This window comes from Mustelus asterias, chromosome 5 (genome assembly GCF_964213995.1).
Source record: "Mustelus asterias chromosome 5, sMusAst1.hap1.1, whole genome shotgun sequence".
NCBI classification, from domain to species: domain Eukaryota; kingdom Metazoa; phylum Chordata; class Chondrichthyes; order Carcharhiniformes; family Triakidae; genus Mustelus; species Mustelus asterias.
In genome coordinates this window covers 47,642,843-47,663,514 of record NC_135805.1, presented here as the reverse complement: position 1 = coordinate 47,663,514, position 20,672 = coordinate 47,642,843, and the positions used below count along the sequence as shown (strand labels likewise).

The 20,672-nt window shown below is 43.0% G+C and overlaps 1 protein-coding gene across 3 annotated transcripts in view; it reads right to left on the bottom strand.

The window, feature by feature from the left end:
- The window catches only part of casp8ap2 (caspase 8 associated protein 2), a 39,144-nt gene that overhangs the window by 4,166 nt on the left and 14,306 nt on the right, over positions 1–20,672 (bottom strand). For 2 of the 3 annotated variants that reach the window (XM_078212496.1, XM_078212497.1), the window contains exons 3-9: positions 19,520–19,609; positions 17,862–17,962; positions 16,703–16,777; positions 14,904–15,043; positions 10,160–12,633; positions 6,073–8,767; positions 1,997–2,096 (exon numbers count right to left, since the gene is read on the bottom strand). In XM_078212496.1, coding sequence (XP_078068622.1) covers positions 1,997–2,096; positions 6,073–8,767; positions 10,160–12,633; positions 14,904–15,043; positions 16,703–16,777; positions 17,862–17,962; positions 19,520–19,609 — 5,675 coding nt within the window. The remainder of the gene's footprint in view (positions 1–1,996; positions 2,097–6,072; positions 8,768–10,159; positions 12,634–14,903; positions 15,044–16,702; positions 16,778–17,861; positions 17,963–19,519; positions 19,610–20,672) is intronic. The other variant, XM_078212498.1, reaches the window with a different exon arrangement.

Sequence of the window (20,672 nt, the reverse complement as noted above, 5' to 3'; positions counted from 1 at the left end):
GGAGCACAGATATCTCACAGAGTTGTGATGCTGCAGGGTATTACAGAGATAGGGAGGAACAAGACCTTTTGGGGTTTTTTTTTGGGGGGGGGGGTCAAAACAAGGATGAGAATTCTAAAAAGCATGATGTTGCTTGTCTGGGAGTCATTGCAGGTCAGGGAACACAAGGGCGATAGGTGAACAGGACTTGGTTCAAGCTAAGAAACAGGCACAGAGTTTTGGATGATCTCTATATATAGATAGAGAGAGAGGATAGAATGTGGGAGAGCAGTGAGGACTGCGCTGGGATAGACAAGTTTAGAGGTAACAAAAGCATGAATGAAGCTGCAACATCAGATGAGCTGATACAGGAGTGAAGTTGGGCAATGTTACAGAGCTGGAAAAGGGCTGTCTTACTGATTGTGCAGATATACAGTCGAAGGCAATCCTCTGGGTCAAATGAAACACTAAGTTTGTCACAAGTCTGGTTTAATACAAGACCATTGGACAGCAGAGGAATGGAGTCAGTAGCTAGGAAACAGAGTGTGGAACTGAGACTGAAGACAATGGCCTTAGTCTTCCCATTATTTAATTGGAAGAAATTTCTGCTCATCCAGTACTAGGTGTCAGATGAGCAGTCCGATAATTTAGTAACATTGAAGGAATGAGAGGTAATAGAGAGGCATAGAGAAGATGCTTCCACTTACCGATAATTTAGTAACATTGAAGGAATGAGAGGTAATAGAGAGGCATAGAGAAGATGCTTCCACTTATTGGGGGTGGGGGCTGGGTAATTACTCAAAAAATCCAGAAGGAAAACGGGTGAAACTTCCTTACCTGGGGAGTGGCTAGAAAATGGAGCTCATTAACTTAAGGGTAGCACAGATGCATTTAAGGGAACCAGCTAAGCACCCAAGTGCAAAAGTAATAGAAGGTTAGGCTTTGGGGTGGTACAGTGGTTAGCACTGCTGCCTCACAGCGGCAGGGGCCTGGGTTCAATTCCGGCCTCGGGTCACTGTCTGTGTGGAGTTTGCACGTTCTTCCTGTGCCTGCATGGGTTTCCTCTGGGTGCTCCGGTTTCCTCCCATAGTCCAAAGATGACTGAGTAAGGTTGATTGGCCATGCTAAATTGACCCTAGTGTTAGGGGAATTAGCAGGGTAAATATGTGGGGTTACGGGAATAGGGGTTGGGTGTGATTGTGGTTGGTGCAGACTTGATGGGTTGAATGGCCTGCTTCTGCACTGCAGGGATTCAATGATATAGGGTTATATGAAGTAGATCAGGAGAAGGCTTGTATGGAGCATAAAAATTAAAGATCTGTTGAGCTGCATGAGCCATTCTATGCTGTGCATGTTATGTTTAAAGGATGAACAATTAGTTACACAAACTAACTAGCTTTTCCTTTCAGAACCTCATGTTAATTTACTTTCTAAAAAAATACAAATCACACTTCTTGGCTTAGATATTTGAATAAACTAATCACAGGAGGGGCAAAGCTGCAATGGATGCGAGAGGACAGCTCATCCTGTGGAATGGGCTTCAGGATAACGGTTACCTGTAGAGTGGTAGATGAGAGCGTTTTCTCGGAAGGGAAAATAAACCAGATCGTGACGGAACTGAAGAGAAGTTGGCATTTCCCCATACACCCATCTAATGGGCATGATTTGTTGATTGGTTTCCTTATGTTATTGACTTTTGTGGAGAACAAGTTTAGAATATTTATTGCAATGTCTTCTTCCAAAATGGGTGCATTTCAGAGTTTTGATTTACAACACTCCCCCAACCAAAATATCAAATATAACCTTAAGGAAAGTCCATGAGAATGCACAATAGCAACAACTTTAAAAAGAATTTCACTTGATACCATATAAATTATTTAATTTCAAAGATATATATCTTGAGCAAGTTTCTCAAATTCTACATTGAATGTCAAACTATCACCAGTATTAATCTTTCCCAGAGTCCCACATCAAAAGGTTAAACAATTGTCTCATTTTACAGGTACCAGGTCTTTACCTGTCGTGGGGACCTATGCAGTTTTCCAGCTATGTGACCAAAGGTTTCTTCATTTGCTCCCTTCTGTTGGCAACCCATGAGTATGGTTCGATCATCCTCCCTGAAAGAGCATAAAGGGATTACACAGGATGATCTAAAGCAATGTTAAATAGGCAAAGATAAAATAGGTGCAATCTGTCACAACCAAATGATCTGTTTACAGCGACGTAAAAATGTTGGAAACACTCAACAGGTCAGGTGACATCCAAGAACAACTGGAAAGTTAATGGGCCACACATTTGTTATATCAGTCCAATGAATGCCATCTACCATTAGGTAATGTCATCGGCTTGGGGTACAAACCACACTAACCCAGAGTACTCAATCTCCAAGCTTTAATAACGTATGCACAAGTGAGAACATGGTGCAACACAATGCATTGCAAGGTGTTCTGTTAATGCGTACAAACAATTTAACAGTTATAGTTAATCACAGCAAATGAGAAATGAACAACTTTCTGATCCTTCATTTGCATACATATCCACCAATCATAGCATTGCTTTTTGCCCTTTCTTTATCTAATAGAAAACTGTCTCCGGCTAATCCTTCATTAGCATAATTTGTCCCCATTCCTTGCTCTTTGGTATTTTGTTATGGAATTGTCTTATTTTCCATCCTATGGCCAAGGCTGGAAGCAGTGTTTATGGAACTAACACAAGGTTTCAGATTTAGTCGCTTATCCGGAGTATGTAAGCGCTGGCTTCACTGAAGGCCTCGTATGCTGATAAGCATTTTCCATTACTTGACAAGAGTTTTCCTTGACAATTATGGAACTTTAATTTTTACAATTGTTGAAACCTAACTTCCACAGTAATATTTTGGACTGCAAGCTGTTGAAAATGAGGCTGATGAGATGCAGTAAGAGAAGCAGAGCATCTGTGGCCTGAGCGAACAGAGCAATTAACTGCAGATCACCTTAAGCAATCAGATGGAAAGATCATGAAGGTCAGAGAAGGAAGTGTCAATTGGAACAGGTAAATTCAATGCAAATCAGGTACAGAAAGAAAGGGAAACAGCGAATGGATTAAGAGAAAGAAAAGCAAAGTAAATTTCCAACTTTTATTTTTAATCGACCTGCTCAAAATCTGAAGGATTGCAATAATTAATTTACAGTGGTGAGCGACTGACTGGCAGTAATTACCACATCGTATTGTTAAAAAGGATACTTTAGATAGAAATGGACAAGACAGAAAAGATCACAGAATTTCAAGGTCAAGCAACATCCAGGAGTAGGAAGTTCCAGCAAATGCTTGCACTAGTTTAAAAGCCATCAAGCTGGGATCCAGCGCCACACGGACCGAGTTAATCACCACTGAAAGTTTGCACTAATTGCATTTGCTTGTGGGAGTCTGAGAAAGCTCTTAAAATTAAAGTGGTTTATTTGAAATAAGGACCAGGCACCTTTTTAAAAACTTTTGAATGTTATTTCTTTTAACTAAGAAACTAACCACTGAACACCAGCATATCCAGCAAATTGTTCTGCATAGTTTTTAGAAGTCATGTTTAGCTGTTTGAAATTGAATTACTGACAGGTGGTCAATGAGACATTGATATGTAGAGGTTGAGAATAGAATGCACTGCTGGAAATCTTCCAGTTATGTTTGGCTGGATAATAATGGAATCAAGCAAGTCTAGTGTCATGGAGCTAAAGAACTCAGAAGAGAGCAGGATCATCTGACTATCAGAGTTGGTGAAGATCCAGAATAAGTGATGTGCTTGCATACTTCAAAACTAGCATACAGCAACTATAATATGGTGACATTCACACCACACAATTACCAGGCCAGCAAGAGAGAACCTAACCATTTCTCCCTGATATTCAATGTCAATACCATCACTGAATCCTCCACTGTCCACATCCTGGGGGTTACCATCGACCACAGACTGGACTGGTCCAGCCATGTGAATACTGTGGCGACAAGGGCAGGTCAGAGGTTGGGAATTCTGCAACCAGTAACTCACCCCCTGACTCCCTCACCATCTGCCTGCCATCTACAAGGAGTGTGATGAAATAGTGTCCACTGGCCTGGAGGAGTGCAGTTCAAACAACAAAATTAGCTCAATATCCAAGACGAAGCAACCTGCTTGATCAGCACCCCATCCACCACATTGGATATTCAGCCCCTCTGTTACTGATGCACAATGACAACAGTGCGTACCAAACACAAGATGCACTGCAACAACGTTAACAGCACTTTCCAAACCCCAACTGGACCAGCAGGTGCATAAGAATGCCATTACCTGCAAGTTCTCCTCCAAGTCATCATCCGGCCTTGGAACTAGATCACTATTTTACTGTCTCTGGGTCAAAATCCTAGAGCTCCCGCTTAACAGCACTGTTACCACTGTATACCTAAACCACACAGACTGCAGCGGTTAAAAGTGGTGGCTCACCACCATGTTCTCAAGGAAAATAAGTGCAGGCGCTGCCCGTGACACCCACAACCTCTGAATGGATTTTAAAAAAGGCACTGCCAGAAATTGTAGGCTACCCACAAAGGAACTTGAGTTGTATTTTATCTCATCGCACTTTTCTATATGAATGGCTTGACACAGGAAAACATACCTGCACTAATAGGTGGACAATTTTAGACAAGGAAAACACACACAAGTTAACCAATTGATGCCAGGTTAGAAGTATATCATGCCATTTCCCATTTTATGCATAACATTTTTCTCCTCCATCTCCTCTAAAACTCAAGTCTGCCCAAAGCCTGAAAGACTGCTCCCATATTTAGAGAGGCTGAGCCTTGTATCTCCCTCAAATCCTTCTGATACACAAGGAAAAACTCATCAGATAAATGACCATTCCCTCTTAATGAGCCCCTCATGCTCTCACAGCACAACGTCGCTTTTGAACTTTTCTTTCCCCCCTTATTCTATGCCTTCCCATATGCTCCTTCCCACAGTTTAACATGCAGTTTTCCCAGGGTCAAAATCTATCCTCTCCCTAAAATCCACAGGCTGTTAAAACTCCAATTTGGGATTTTAAAAAATTAATTTGTGGACTTGGACATCGCTGGCTGGCCAGCATTTATTGTCCATCCCTACTTGTCCTCGAGAAGGTGATGGTGAGCTGCCTTCTTGAAACGCTGCAGTCCACATGCTGTGGGTTAACCCACAATGCCATTCGGGAGGGAATTCCAGGATTTTGACCCAGCGACTGTGAAGGAACAGTGATATATTTCCAAATCAGGATGGTGAGTGATTTGGAGGGGAACTTGCAGGTGGTGGTATTTCCATGTATCTGCTGCCCTTGTCCTTCTAAAATGGAAGTGGTCGTGGGTTTGGAAGGCGCTGCCTAAGGATCTTTGGTGAATTTCTGCAGTGCATCTTGTAGATAGTACACACTGCGCACTGGGATTATCTGACATGAGCTTCACGGTAATTTTGAAAGGCAGTGGGACACTGCTTTGAGGACAGAAAACCATTTACAAACCGGCCAGATGACAAGTCCAGTAATGGAGTTTAGAAGGAATGAAGGTCAATGTGGCAAGAAAATTCTCAGATGAGAGGCTTGTAAAGAGTGACATTACTTTTGCCATTCATTTCAATACTGGCCTGTTGTGTAGCATGGACTGTGTCTATTCTTCTTGGGGCGGTACGGTGGTTAGCACTGCTGCCTCACAGCGCCAGGGACCTGGGTTTGATTCCCGGCTTGGGTTACTGTCCGTGTGGAGTTTGCCCGTTCTCCCCGTGTCTGCGTGGGTTTCCTCCATGTTAGGTTGATTGGCCATGCTAGATTGACCCTAGTTTCGGGGGGGTGGGTGGGGGGGGATTGGCGGGGTAAATATGTGGGGTTACGGGGACAGGGTCGGATTGTTGTCAGTGCAGGCTTGATGGGCCAAATGGCCTCCTTCTGTACTGTAGGAATTCTATGATTCCGTTTTTTAAAAAAAATTAAATGTCCACTTTATATGCAACTGTAAGGCAATCAGAATATTAAATGTTCGTAATTACATCCAAGAGATGCCATGAGCCTACATCACGTTCCTGAGCAAACATTTAAAGTCTATAAACTGACACAGTGTTCCTACCTGGTCCAGGTAACCACAACTTCACCATTCTTCTTGATTACATTTTTAGCAGGAAGACTTGTTGGTGATGACCTGGGTGTCGACTGGGAACATTTGACCATTGCTTTCTTTGAATGAACCACAGTTTTGCTGCTGAGCGTTTTCTTTGCTGACGAGGAGCTTCTTTTAACTTTGGTTTCTTTATCTTTCCTGTTATTGCTTTTCAAAAGCTCTTTCTCCTTGCGTGCTCTTTTCACGGTGGAATCCACTTTCATGTTGTTCTTCCTTTTCTTGTTAACTGAAGTACTGTCTTGTTCCAGGACAGTCGTTGTACAAGTTGGTGCAGCCAACATCACATCTCTCTCCGCATTGTCACTGGGAGTCTCAAGTGAGGACTTTACATCTACATGATTTTCCACCGATGGTCGATCTTCCTCTGAATGAGGTAGCTTCACATCCACGTCGACTCCCGACTCTTCCATGTTTTTGCTGACATCTGCTGGATGTTCTACAATTAAGGTTTGATTAGGCAATGGTTCTGACATTATACTATCCTCCTGATTGAACACTTGAGCCGCGTTGCTGCAGGTTGCCAGAGTCTCTTCAGCAGCTGTCCCCGTACTGGGGTCTTTGTTGGGTCCCAGCTCGGCTGCCTGCCTCTCTTTCACTGCTGAAGGTGGTGAACTTTGCTGGGTCGCCTCAGCGGCAGGTGGCCTGCAGCTTATCTTAACGATGAAATGATCGTTCGATTTTTCCATCACGACTGCCTGCATCGGGGGATGGAGCTGATACTGAAAAGCAGAGGCCGAAATCTGCCTGTTCCAGGTTGAAGAATTGCTGGACCGGCTACTTGAATTGTCCGAATCTAACGCCAAGTGAATATCCTGCTCCGAAGCGTCCTCTTCATCAAGGAGAGCGCTTTCACTGTAATGTGCAGACAAAATTGCCTCATTCACCCCATCATGCAATGGTTCCCCATTCTGAGATGTCAAGAAGCTGATCTGCCCGTCTGATTTAAGGGGTGAGGGGACTGTAAGGGAAACTGCCAGATCCTCCATCAGAATAGAGGAAATAGAAGAACGCATTTGCAGAACAGAACTACTCTCAATTATCTTCTGGCTATTCGAATCTTCAGGTGGACTGATCACAGAACCTTTGCTTTGTACCACCTTATCAGGAATTTCCAACATACAGCTTTCATCTAGGATGTCAAGATCAAGTGGTGGCCTTAATCCAACTGTGCGTGCATTTGGTGCGACAGGGGGCCAGGACACAGTATCCACCTGGGACACAGACAGAGCTTTCTCTGAAGTGGAATCATTGCCCAAGAGCTGTGTTCCAATGTCAGGCCGCGTCTTCTCTGGGATAGGCCACGAATTACACTCCAACGTTGAAATACCTTGTTCCAGCAGATCGGAGCCCTGCAACAAGCATTTGAATATCTCGCCCATCTGAGCGTCGCTCACCAGGTTAAATGTGAGAGTAGAGGCCTGTTGTTCGGTCAGAATGCCAAGTTCAGTCTTGTCATGGCAGTCTTTTACAGAATTAGTTGGTGGGTCATTTAAAGCATTTGAATTCACCTGAGTCACAGACAGCACATTTTTGACTTTCACGTGAGGATCTTCTTTGGGGATATCAATGGCTGAAAACTCTACACCCTTCTTTGAGTATTTGTTCAACTCTTTAGTTCCTTTCCTTTTGTGCTCATCGCTGGCTTGTTTATTTTTGCCAGGGTTCTTTTTGCTGGATAAATTATTTGTCAAAGGTGGTTCTGAAGAAGAGGGGGACCTCTTCGTCTTTGGCAGTTTACCATCAACTTTGTTCTCGAGCTGCTTAACTGCTTTATTTTTCTTCCGTTTTTTGACTATCCTCTGGTTTTTCCTTTCCTCTTCCAGGGCCAGTTCCAGACTTATACTCTCACAAGAGATGAACATCTCACGTACCTTGTCGAACATACAGTCAAATTGCTTTTCCACAAATATCCACAATCTCTCTTTCATGTTTGGGGCCTGCTGTAGGAAGATACTCTGCACAATCCCATTGCACTTGGCCTGTGATAGTATGTTCTCGATTACTGCACAGATTGAGGTCTTTAACGGCTGCCTGGACTTTGGAAAACTAGAGCTTTGAACAACGGAGATGAAATCTGCAGAGGCAACCTCAACAATTCGTTGAAACCTGCGGATTTCAAACTGCTTATGAAGCTTCATGTATTTTTGCCTGACACTCTTACGAGTTGCCATTAAGGCTTCCATCAAATTCGAGACTGAGGACTTGATCTGATTTCTTTCAGCGGAATTTGTGGACGACAACAGTCCCAACCCATCAGCATTTTGATCTGAAGACAGGCTTTCCGATTTCCTTCGTTTTTTACCACTTTTTATTTTGACTAAGGTCTTGGAGGAACAGCTTAGAGCAGACACATCAGGATTTACCAGCCTCGTTTCTTTTTTGAGTGTGCTCTTACCCGAGTTACCCTTCTCTTTATGGTTGCCCCCTTTCTCCACCTCAATGTTGCTCACTGGTTTCTGCACTTCGGGTACACATTCCTCTTCACTCACGATTTCTCCTTCCTCTATTTCTTCTGAAAAAGAACATTCTACCAAAGTTCCCGAAGCTTTTCCCACATCCTTGAACAACGGCTCCCGATTTTCTTTATTCAACTCTAGAGTGCAGTTCCTTGGAGGACAGCCACCTTGGACTTTTGCTGCAGAATCTGAATGATGGACAAACGTGTAAAAAATGAAAGTGAGGTAGAATTTACAATTCATAAATCTTTTAAAGAATACCTTGTGTCTTTGAATATAATCATGAGGTGCAATATGCGAAAGGGCATGTTTTTAAAAGTTGTGACCACGTCAGCATAAGAGTGTATGATAATGGACAATTCACGTTATGCTAACTTTGAATTAGCTTGTGTTTGATGGCAGGAATCAGTTTGGAAATTAAACTAAAATCTCAAAATTTTAGTATTGATGAGTCATGGTTTAAATATCCAAAATTTTTTTTTTTTAAATGAACTGGTATCAGTGAAGAAGACGATTATTAGAGTTCTAAAGACATGGATCCTTTTGCATGAAAATCAGGGGAGGAAATTCTTTTAAACAGCTGTTGAAACTAGGGATTTCAGATTCATAGATTGCAAATAAACCCAAAGACTATTTTCTATTGTTGACGCATCATAAAAATCAACATAGAAACCCGACAGTACAGAAAAGGCCATTCGGCCCATCGAGTCTGCACCAACCACAATCCCACCCAGGCCCTACCCCCATATCCCTACATATTTACCCGCTAATCCCTCTAACCTACGCATCTCAGAACACTAAGGGTAATTTTTTTTAGCATGGCCAATCAACCTAACCCGCACATCTTTGGACTGTGGGAGGAAACCGGAGCACCCGGAGGAAACCCACGCAGACATGAGGAGAATGTGTAAACTCCACACAGACAGTGACCCAATCCGGGAATCGAACCCAGGTTCCTGGAGCTGTGAAGCAGCAGTGCTAACCACTGTGCTACCGTGCCGCCCAACGGCACAATATTTATTTTGCTGCTGATTAAATAACTAACGTTTCTACAATTGTAACCCTGTTTTCTTTCTGGAAATCAGGAACAGAGATTCTCTGGAACGGTGGTCATATCTGAGCATAACCTTGGGATGGTACTGCTGAGAGATTTGGGGATGGGGAGGGCAAGAAAGTGAAGTGCATGACAGAATAAATTTCAAACAATGTTTGGCCATTAACGGTCAGTCCATTTGCCAACCAATCATCACTCTCTTCTCATGCAGTATAAACTTGTTATCTCCCTTGTGTTTGTATTCTTGCAAAAGGTTCAACAAGAAAGGTCTCTCTTTTCATCAATACTCAAGTTCTGTACTACCAGATGACGATTTGCAAAATATATTATAGAATTTTAGCAATTTTCACTTTCTTTTCAGAAAGGATTGTTAACTGCATCAAGCTCCAATGGTTTTGTTGAAAACTTGTGCGCACTGGTGTGCGTTTCATTAAAAATATTTTCACATCTATATTGCCAACCTTCAATTACATGTGGGAGGAGGAAATCCTTCCAACAGTTACACATACATAGAAAACACCTTTACCTTTGTGAGCAACCTTTTCTGCTTGTGTACCCGAGCTCTCCAATGTTGAGGGTCTAGCAGGACGTAACGGGCTGGTTAGTGGACTGATTGGTTCTGGTATGTATCCTATATAGGTGAAGTCAATGCTCTGAATGGAGTTTTCTTCCTGGTCATCCGGTATACAAACATTTTTAACAGGTGTTTTGTTGATGGTTGCTGAAGGATCTATCTCACTTCTATTTGGCTGATGCGGTTCACAGGGAGTGAAATCTGGTTCCGAATTCCCATCCCATTCTTCAATAGCTGCTGCACTGACACCCACAGATCGCTCTGAATCTTCACGTTTCCCGTCAGCATCCAGGGAGAGAACCGTCTCATCTTTGACTGCACTGCTAAGTTCGACTGGACAATCTGAACTCCCACCCTGCACGCCAGTGGTGATGCGGTCAGCTTCCACAGGCTCTGGAGATTTTCCATCCACTTCACCAGCAGGCTGACTGTCGACTTCTGCACAACTTCCTACCAATTCTGCATGTTCTTCAGCATCAATGCTATCAATTTCCATGAGTGGCATGGAACTTTCAGCCATTTCATAAGTAGTTTCACTGACCACTTCCACAGTGCCCATGGTCTCCACAACTATTGGAGCTAACTTTTCTGAGTCATCCACCGGGCAGTCACATTCCATAGGCTGGGGAGGAGCATCGTCCACTAATATAACTTGAAAGCTTTCTTCCTCTTCAACCCGTTGCGGCTGGGCAGGTGGCACCATTTCAGTTTCTGCAGGTTCCCGAATGGCCTGAGGAACATGAATCTCAGATCCCCCCACTGGTGACTCAGTGGATATGCAGTTTGTGTCCATTGCTGGTGTTTCCTCGGACTGGCTAGAAATTCCCAAGTTTAAGTCAGCCTCCTCAGATGCAAAGGCTGTTTGCTCAGCAATTCTCACCACCTCATCCTCACCGAGTAGCTGGCTTGACTGCATTTCATCGCCTATTTCACAAAGGACAGTGGATGGCTTTTTCACAGGGGAAACAGTAAGCTGTAATGTTTCCATGAACTGCAACTTGGGATCAGCGTCTCTTGCTGAATTTTGTTCATCCGTCGAAATTTGAAAGTTAGCTGTGGAATTACCATGCACAGATTCTTCTGCTCTTTTCTGCGCTTGATCCACACAATTCCTTTCTGTCATCTTGTCATTGCTTTCAGATAACCTAGTTTTTTCTTTTTCACCTTGATGTGTCCTCTCTCTTTTAGCAGAGTCCCCATGATGCGTTGAAGAATGCTTACTAATGCTGTGGTCCCTTCGAGCTTTGTGCTCAGATTTACCCTTTTCCTCTTTTCTACTTTCACTTTTATTTAAGCTTCTGTCGTAACTTTTACTGGTTTGTTTAGCACTGTCCTTAGAGGTCTCATTATCACGCACTTTCGAATGTTTACTTTTCTGGTCTTTGCTATCCTCAGCACTTCTCTCCTTTCCAGATTTCTTGCTCTCAATTTTCCGCTCTCTTCTTTCTCCAGCAGAGTGCTCCACTGCGACGCACGTGTTGCGTTTGGAGCTCTTGCGAGGACTTCCAGGGCTCGTCAGTTTGGAATGCTCTCTTGTTTTTTCAGGTCGTCTTCTCTCTGGTTCCCTTTCCTTTTCAGTTTCCTGACTTCTCAACTTGTCATCTCTTGGTTTATCCTTGACAACTTCCCGATTGCTTCTCTGATCTTTCTTCCGGTCCACTTTCAGCTCCCTCCCTCTGGGGTCACTTCTTTTGGTGTCTTTCTCCTTGTGTCTCTCCTCCTTTTCAGCATGCCTCCCCTTGTCCCTTACCTCTGGACTGTCTTTTGAACAAGTGATAAGCGAGTCCTGAGTAAGACGATGCCTGACCTTGTCATTATGTTCTGGGATGAGCCGACCTGAGCCTCTCATTTCAGAATGTGGTCTCGTGCTCCGAGGATGCTGCTGCTCAACTTTATCTGTCTTTTCTGGGAAGCTGGGTTCCTTGTTCTTATTTCGGGGGTGCGGTGGCTCAGTGACAGAACCGCCCAACTTTTCTGCGTTTCCATTTCTACCCAAATGCTCACCGTTCACTTTCTCAATTCTTCTTCTCTCCTCACAAGGCAAAGGTCTCGTTTTATCCAACGCTGTAGTTTGCCGTTGGGGTGGTCCTTTGTCTGCCTGCGGGGAAGACTTACTGGGAGATTCTCTGCACGGGGCTGGCTGGGAGTTGGGAAGGGATTTCTGTGCGTTACACTGTCTTTTTGGTTCCAAAGGTTTGCTTGCGCCTCCAAGTGGTCCACCTTGCAGACAATTTCCTTCTTCGTTTAGATGAGCAGCCAGCTGGCAGTGTTCAGTGTTTGCAGGTCTGGGCAGACACGGAAGTAGTTGACCGGGACATCTGTTGTCAGTCTGTGGTGTAGTTGGAACATTGAATGATCCAGGGGGATGATGGTTCTGATTTTGGTAACGACGAAGTCCTGGATTTCCAATCCAGTTCATTGACTGTCTGATTGAAGAAAAGAGAAAAACTATATATTTTTTTTTTTACAGGCAATGCCCCACATTACTGTTATAAATATATATGCACACAAGCAATAGAGAGGTAATGATTACATAATTTAACGTTACCTAAGATTTAGAAGCTAATTAAGTTTCCGAGGCAATAAGCTGTCATTGTCAATAGAAGGTGTCTCTATGGACTGCTATTTTTTTTAAAGTTTATTTATTAGTGTCACAACTAGGCTTACATTAACACTGCAATGAAATTACTGTGAAAATCCCCTAGTCACCACACTCTGGCGCCTGTTCGGGTACACAGAAAGAGAATTTAGCATGGCCAATGCACCTAACCAGCACATCTTTCGAAGGAAACTGGAGCGCCCGGAGGAAATCCACGCAGACACGGGGAGAAAGTGCAGATTCCGCACAGACAGTCACCCAAGGCCAGAATCCAACAGGCCTTTTGGCTGTCATCACTTTTGCCACCAGCTACTTGGATGATTCACTAGGCTATCAACTGAGTAAATGGAACCTATGCGCCAGGACAGTCCTCACTTCAATCCTGGTCTGCACAGTTAGTATATCAACTGGAGTGGCAGTGAGGTTCAGAGTGCCAGAACTGCCTCACGTCTCTGGGTTGCAGGGAATGGGCAACGTAGAAGCATCAGGGTTTTAAAGCTCATTCTTATTCACCAATTTCTGCTGCAAGCATCTGCCTGGGGTTTCCAGCCTCAAACAGGTTTGCAACCAGCAACCACTGCCTCCTACGGTTAAGGAGTTTGCCAACAAAATCCTTGGTCAACCATGAATATGCCAAGCTGAGGGCACATGTGGCATGTAAAACAAGCACAAAGGATGGGGTCAACACGAAGGAAATGCGAAAAGTACAAAGGGGAAAAAAAAGTTTAATTTTGCAGCAACATTTGTCAACTATCTACAAAAATAGTTTGATGTCGGCATCTGTCCATTTTTTTCTTTGCCAAATGTAACCACTATTGACGTGCGCTTACCTGCATACTCTGATACCTAGTCCATTTAAAGAGGTTTGACCCAGGTAAAATACACAATACACTTTCCCACAATGTTAAAACAAGTTTACCCTCAGTCAGTTCTACAGCGTGACTACATATTGGTTTAAACACGTGGGTAATGTTTCATGCCAAAATTGGGACTGCCAAAGTTTTAAAGTTAGTTTAGAACCAAATAAATTCACAGAATGGGAGGCTATTTAGCTCATTGTTTCTCTGCCTACTGTTAGCCTGGACTAATCCAAAACAAATCCCCCTGACCTGCACTTACTTCCGAGATCTACATCACACAATTGCACAGTGCAGAAGAGGCCCTTCGGCCCATCGAGTCTGCACCGGCACGTGAGAACTACCTGACCGACCTATCTAAACCCATTTACCAGCACTTGGCCCATAGGCGTGAATGTTATGATGTGCTAAGTGCTCACCCAGGTACTTTTTAAAGGAAGTGATGCAACCCATCCTCCCAGGCAGAGTATTCCAGACCATCACCACCCTCTGGGTAAAAACCTCACATTCCCCCTAAACCTCCTGCCCATCACCTTGAACTTATCATAGAATCCCTACAGTACAGAAGGAGGCCGTTCGGCCCATCGAGTCTGCACCGACCACAATCCCACCCTGGCCGTATCCCCACAACCCCGTGCACTTATCTTAGCTAGTCCCCCGACACTAAGGGACAATTTAGCATGGCCAATCCACCTAACCCACACATCTTTGGACTGTGGGAGGAAACCGGAGCACCCGGAGGAAACTCACGCAGACACGGGGAGAATGTGCAAACTCCACACAGAGAGAGAGACCCAAGCCGGGAATTGAAGCCGGGCCCCTGGCGCTGTGAGGCAGTGCCGCCCCTTACGTCCCCTCATGACTGACCCTTCAACTAAGGGGAACAGCTGCTCTCTAACCACCCTGTCCACACCCTCAAGATCTACAAAACGTTTTCCTCTTTCAAGGGATTACACTTCAAAAGTTATTCACTGATTACAAAGCACAAGATGTTCTACGATTATAAAATATGATGTATAAATACAACTTTTTTCCTTTCTTTCCCCCCTCTCCTCCAGTATCACAATCCTGTTCTCAAGGTCCATATGCCTTTTTATTCTCTGGGTAATCCACTGCTCTGCAAAATATTTAGGCTGACTCCACCACGTTACAACCGTTTAAAATTAATAGTTCAAGCATCTATAAGCACACAAATAAAGTGTTTTATTTTAATTTGGTCTCAATATCTTGACTATATTACCTTCTGTTCAGCCGATTAATTTCTTCATCCTTGCGGACAATTTCTAAACGAGCAGTTTTTATAAGCGCTGATATATTCTTCTTCAGCTGAGTGTTTTCGTTCGATAGAGTGGAGTTCTGGGAAAAAACATAACACACACACTATTTTACACGTCCAATTTATGATTCTACTGCCTACAGAATGTTTATTTCACCTGTGTCTAATAGTGCAGCTGGCAGCAGGGAATGCCACTCTCACTAGCCTCATACCCAGAGTAAATGAAATGAAACCCACCTGCTTTTAACACAAGTATACTTTTGTTCCCTTTCCTTGCTCACATTCTAGTCAGACAAATATGGATGACAAAGGTCTTTCTTATTTCTATTAACCAGGAACACAGACCCCTTCCCCTTTATCACAGTTTCTGAGTGTTTCTTATAATTATTCTAGGACTTTTGCCTTGAATGCTCCATCTAAAGGTTCATTTTCTCACATTCGTCATTCTTCAAGTAATTAACAACTTCTAAATACAAGTCCTAAACTTGGATTTTCACTAGCTTGAACCTGTGTTCCCTTATCTTACCTCCACTCTCCAGATTCTAGATTAGTTCAATACACTGAGAAAAACTTTTGCTGTTAGCTTAGATACTCCTTGTAGGTTTTCTTACCGCTCTTTCTTTCACCTTTATATCCCTTTGGGGCATTTTAATAGCTCTCCCAGTCACTACACTTCCACTTTTCCTTTTATTTGTGAAAACCTTTGCTTTGAGCTTGATGTTGCAACTAACTTAGTTTGTTAACCATGGTTGTTTGACTATTACAAGCGGATTTGTCTTTTGTAACAAAGAAAAATACAGCACAGGAACAGGCCCTTCGTCCCCCCCCCCCCAAAAAAGCCTGTGCCGATGATGATGCCCTAACTAAAAACCTCCTGCCCTTACTTGGTCCATATCCCTCTATTCCCTCCCTATTCATGTACCCATCCAGATGCTTCTTAAATGTTGCTAATGTGCCTGCTTCTATCACCTCCTCTGGCAGCATGTTCGAGGCACCCACCACTCTGTGTGTGAATAACCTCCCCCACACATCTCCGTTAAACTTCCCCCTCTCACTTTGAACCTGAGCCCCCTTGTAATTGACACTTCCATCCTTGGAAAAAGCCCGACTATTCACATCTTTTGATATTTTGTACAACACCAAATATTTATTTGATGCTTCCGCGCTCTTTGGCTACCAGTTTACCCATCAACAAATCAGTCCCGTTCACTGTGACCAAATCTGTCTACAGCACATAGAACCCGAACAATGGACTGCATCTCACGGTTTAGAAACCTCCACTGCCAAGAAGGAACAGAGGATCAATATTATGGGTAACATTGCCAGCGCAAAGTCACATGCTATATATATATATTATATGGTTATTTATTGCTGGTGAATCCTGTGATTCTCGACATAACTCCACTATCCCCACAAGGACTGCTGCAATTCAAGATCCACCATCACTTTCTCAGGTCAATTAGAGTTGGACAATAAATGCAGTCCTGCCCAAGTACTGTGTGCAATGGAAAGAAAATCCAGAATATATTTGAATTCCGAAGCTAAACACTCACACAGAAGGTTGAGAGGCAGGAAAACAAAAGAAGTGGATCTGATGTAACAAATTAAAAAGAAAGGAAATGATCTAAAATCACAGCTGCTGAGCAGAGATGGATCATATTTGTCTTGTGCGATTTTTCCTTGTGTTTCAAAATGGCAATCAAAAACTGTGATAGTTCATAGGTCAGAGCTGAACAAGTGGGGCAATAACGTGCATCAATTACCTGGACCTGTATTTCGTGCAGCTTCTTCAGTAACTCTTCAACTTTTCTTTCTCTTTCTACAAATTTTTCCTGAAACTGTCGCAATAAAAAATAAGTAATTACACAGGCTCCTTTCATTCATCACTCATATAACTTGACTTTAAATTTATTAATGAGCTACATACAAGGACAAATCAGAGGCAAGCAGAAATACTTATGGATTTGGGGGGGAAAAAAACATATTGCACAGGAAAAAGTGGATAGACATTGATCTCTTATAAAGGCAAGAAAAGATGTTACGAAGCCAGTTAACATATAGCAGAAGAGGATAGCGAGCAGTTGTAAGAGGATGTTTTTCTAAGCTACTTCAGGATTCAGATGGCCAGAGAAACCACACAGGAAAAGTTAAGAACTCCTCAAGACAAACTGAAAGTGGCACATAAGACATTCGAAAGGCTTTTTAAAAATTTATTTGTTCATGGGACACTGGCGTTGCTGGCTGGGCCAACATTTATTGCCCATCCCTCCGGTATTTAAGAGTCAACCACATTGTTATGGGCCTGGAATCAAATGTAGGCCAGACCAGGTATGGATGGCAGATTTCCTTCCCTAAAGGACATTAGTGGACCAGATGGGATTTTTCTGACAATCCACAATGGTTTAATGGTTATTAGATTTAAATTCCAGATTTTTAATGAATTCAGATTTCACCATCTGCCAAGGTGGGATTTGAACCCTGTTCCCTGGAGCATTACCCCGGGCCTCTGGTTTACTAGTCCAGCAACAATACCATTACACTGCCTCCCCATCAAGGGGAGGCATAAAAGGCTACTTAGCTTCAGTCTTCACTAGAGATGCGCTGACTTTATTACGTATCATACAACTGACTCTAAAGTTAAGTGTCAAAGGAGCTGCAGAAATAGTGCTGGCTAGAGTAATTGATTACAAAACTGACTGGGTTGTTGATACTGGTGGCATTTACTTGTTGGTGTTTAGATACATGCAGCCTGTATTCAGCAAGCAGCTTGCTTGTATATTTAGCAGCTCACTAGAATCTGGAAACTGGCTGTATAGAATAGGTCTTATGGACCAACTAGCCTCCTCACGTCTGCCATTCACCATGGCTCATTTCACATGCAGCCCTTACCGACATCAAATGGTGCAGTAACCAAACGTGTACCTCTTTCAAGGAGATTTCTTTTGCAGTTCTCTCTTCAGCGAGGATCTCCTCGTACAGATCAAAACAATCCTTAGCAGGTTTACTCTTTCCTGCAGTGTCACCTGCAAAATAAAAGTAATCTAATTGGAGATTGAAAAAAAGAATTTTTATTTTAAAAATGATAAGACTCTTTCTCTAAGGTACATTACTTGTGCTATGAGGGACATCTAGCCGTAAATGTAACTGGTGCAAGCCCTCCAGAAATGCCCCTTTAAAACTGACCTTTAGACAGCACGTGAGAAGCAATGGTATAAATTCTATACTTGCATGGCAGGGTCGAGACCAGAAATACATAACTTGTCTGTAAATAATCTTTCATGTCCTCAGGCGGTCCCAAGACACTCGGCAATGTATTATTTCTGAAGCATGATCGCTATTGCTTCAGCAACATGTGCAGGAGCCAATTTGAGCACAAAAAGCAGATGAAAGAAGTGAATCTCTACAGGTCTTATAAGACCTGATTGGCTGTAGAGATTCGCATTCTAATCAGTATTCTGTAACTTGATTTTATGTCTCTGTGCCCTGTTTGAGAGCAGATCTCCACTCCATCTGACGAAGGAGCAGCGCTCCGACAGCTAATGGTATTTGCTACCAAATAAACCTGTTGGACTTTAACCTGGTGTTGTTAAAACTCTTACTGTGTTCACCCCAGTCCAACGCCGGCATCTCCACTTCATTCCTCCCACAGTCCAAAGATGTGCGGGTTAGGTGGATTGACCATGCTAAAATTGCCCCTTAGTGTCCTGAGATGCGTAGGTTAGAGGGATTAGCTGGTAAATATGTAGAGACATGGGGGTAGGGCCAGGGTGGAATTGTGGTCGGTGCAGACTCGATGGGCCAAATGGCCTCTTTCTGCACTGTAGGATTTCTATGATTCTATGAGTTGCACCATATTGTGCTTACAGCTTTCATGAAGTGACATTTTAATACAGCTTTCACTCTTCTGGTCATATGTCTGGCAACAAATTTGAAATTCACACCAATTTCCTCTGCACATAAGGATCCTCAAGATCCGCAGTATCCTTAATTTTAAGGGCCATCTATTTCCGTGATACAAGTTGACATAGTATAGCACAAATTTCTGGGAGTAGAAAGCATGCTGATAACAGCCTTTCTTGAAATTGCTGTGGTGTCATTATCATCGAGCTAAGTTTGTTCTCTGTCTGTTGCCACTAAGTCAAATTATAATTTATGAGTAGGCTACCAGAAGATTCTCTTAACCTTAAAGTCCTTTAAGTTAGTCAGTCAGTTTGTGAAATGGAAGTAGCGCACAGTAAGTTATTACACAAACACATGCATGGGGGTGGTCGGCTATAGTGTCTGACAAGTGTTATCTATTTTAAGATTTAGCTTATTGATTAATAACCCAGCTATAAACGTTAACACTTGGTTTGTGCTTTGTGACTGATTTATCCAAATGTACATGTGTTAGTAATCCAGGACACTGAAATACCAGACCTTTTCCTTAATGATCAAGCATGGCCAAACGAAAAGTGGTCATTCTCTCTCCATGCAGCTGTGAAAACTTCAAGTCTGGAGGGCATTCCTGCCTTAAGACTACCAGCCTGAAGCATTGCACTAATTTGCCAGGTTAGTGAATGTTATTATGTTCAACGTACGTGAAACAGAGTGTCCACCTCCTTGAGAGTCTGTGTCCAGGCCATCGTAGATATCTACAGAGTTTTCATTGTCAGTCTTCACTGGAGAAACTGCGATGTGCACAAAGAGAAAGCCAACATATACTCAAAAAAATTATTAAAAACGCAATAAAACAAGCAAAATAATGAAACTGAACACATTAATCTGCAGTCCTGGAACCAGCTGTAGAAATAAAATGCAAAAAATACAATAAACTGTTCAGTTATCAGGGAGTAAAGGAAAACAAAGAAATAAGGAGAGTGAATGAGCGAGTGCCAGTGAGAAACAGAAAAACAGATTGGGGAGGGAACAACAAAAATACAAAATTAGAAGCAGACAGAGAGACATTAAAGATAAATCTACAGAAATAAAACAAAAAATGCTGCAAATACTCAGCAGGTCTGACACTATCAATGGAGAGAAATAGAGCCAACGTTTCAGGTCAATTACATTTCCAACTTTTCCCAGTCCTGATAAACAGGTAATAGATGTTGAGCAAGTGAAAGGGGGAGGGTGGGAGGAAAGACAAAAGGGGAGATCTGTGATAAACTGGAGTGTGGATGAGATTAATAACAAAAGGTTTCATGGTGCAAGGCCAAAGGGAGTGGCAATGGGACAGGAACCATAAGAAATGTCTAGAGGTGGTGTGATGGGTAGGATTCTCAATATGCGAGGAGGTAAAAAGGCAAGTGGTGCATTCACCTGTGCTTGCATATAGAAGTGCCATAGGAAAGAGAGGGGGTGTTGGGCACGTCAGAGGAATTGACCAGGGTTTGTTGGAAATTGGCCCCTTCAAAAAAAAAAAGCAGGTCTCTGATGGGCAGGAGAGCAGAACACTAAAAGGGGAAAGGAAAAATGTGGTTGGTGGTATCGCACTAGAGGTGGTGGATGATCCACTGCTGTACTAACAGAGTTGGGAAGGTGGGGGCTGGAAGTTGAAAACAAGAGTAACTCTGTCATGATTCTGAGAGGATGAGATCACAAGTGGTTAAAACAAAATGGACGTGATTCCTCATGGAGAAACCGGGAGAATGGAATAGAGTCCTTAAAGTCAATTAGATGTAAGGAAGTATAGTCGAAGTAGCTGAGAAATCAGTGGGTTTATAGTCAATATTAGTTGACAGCCTAATCCCA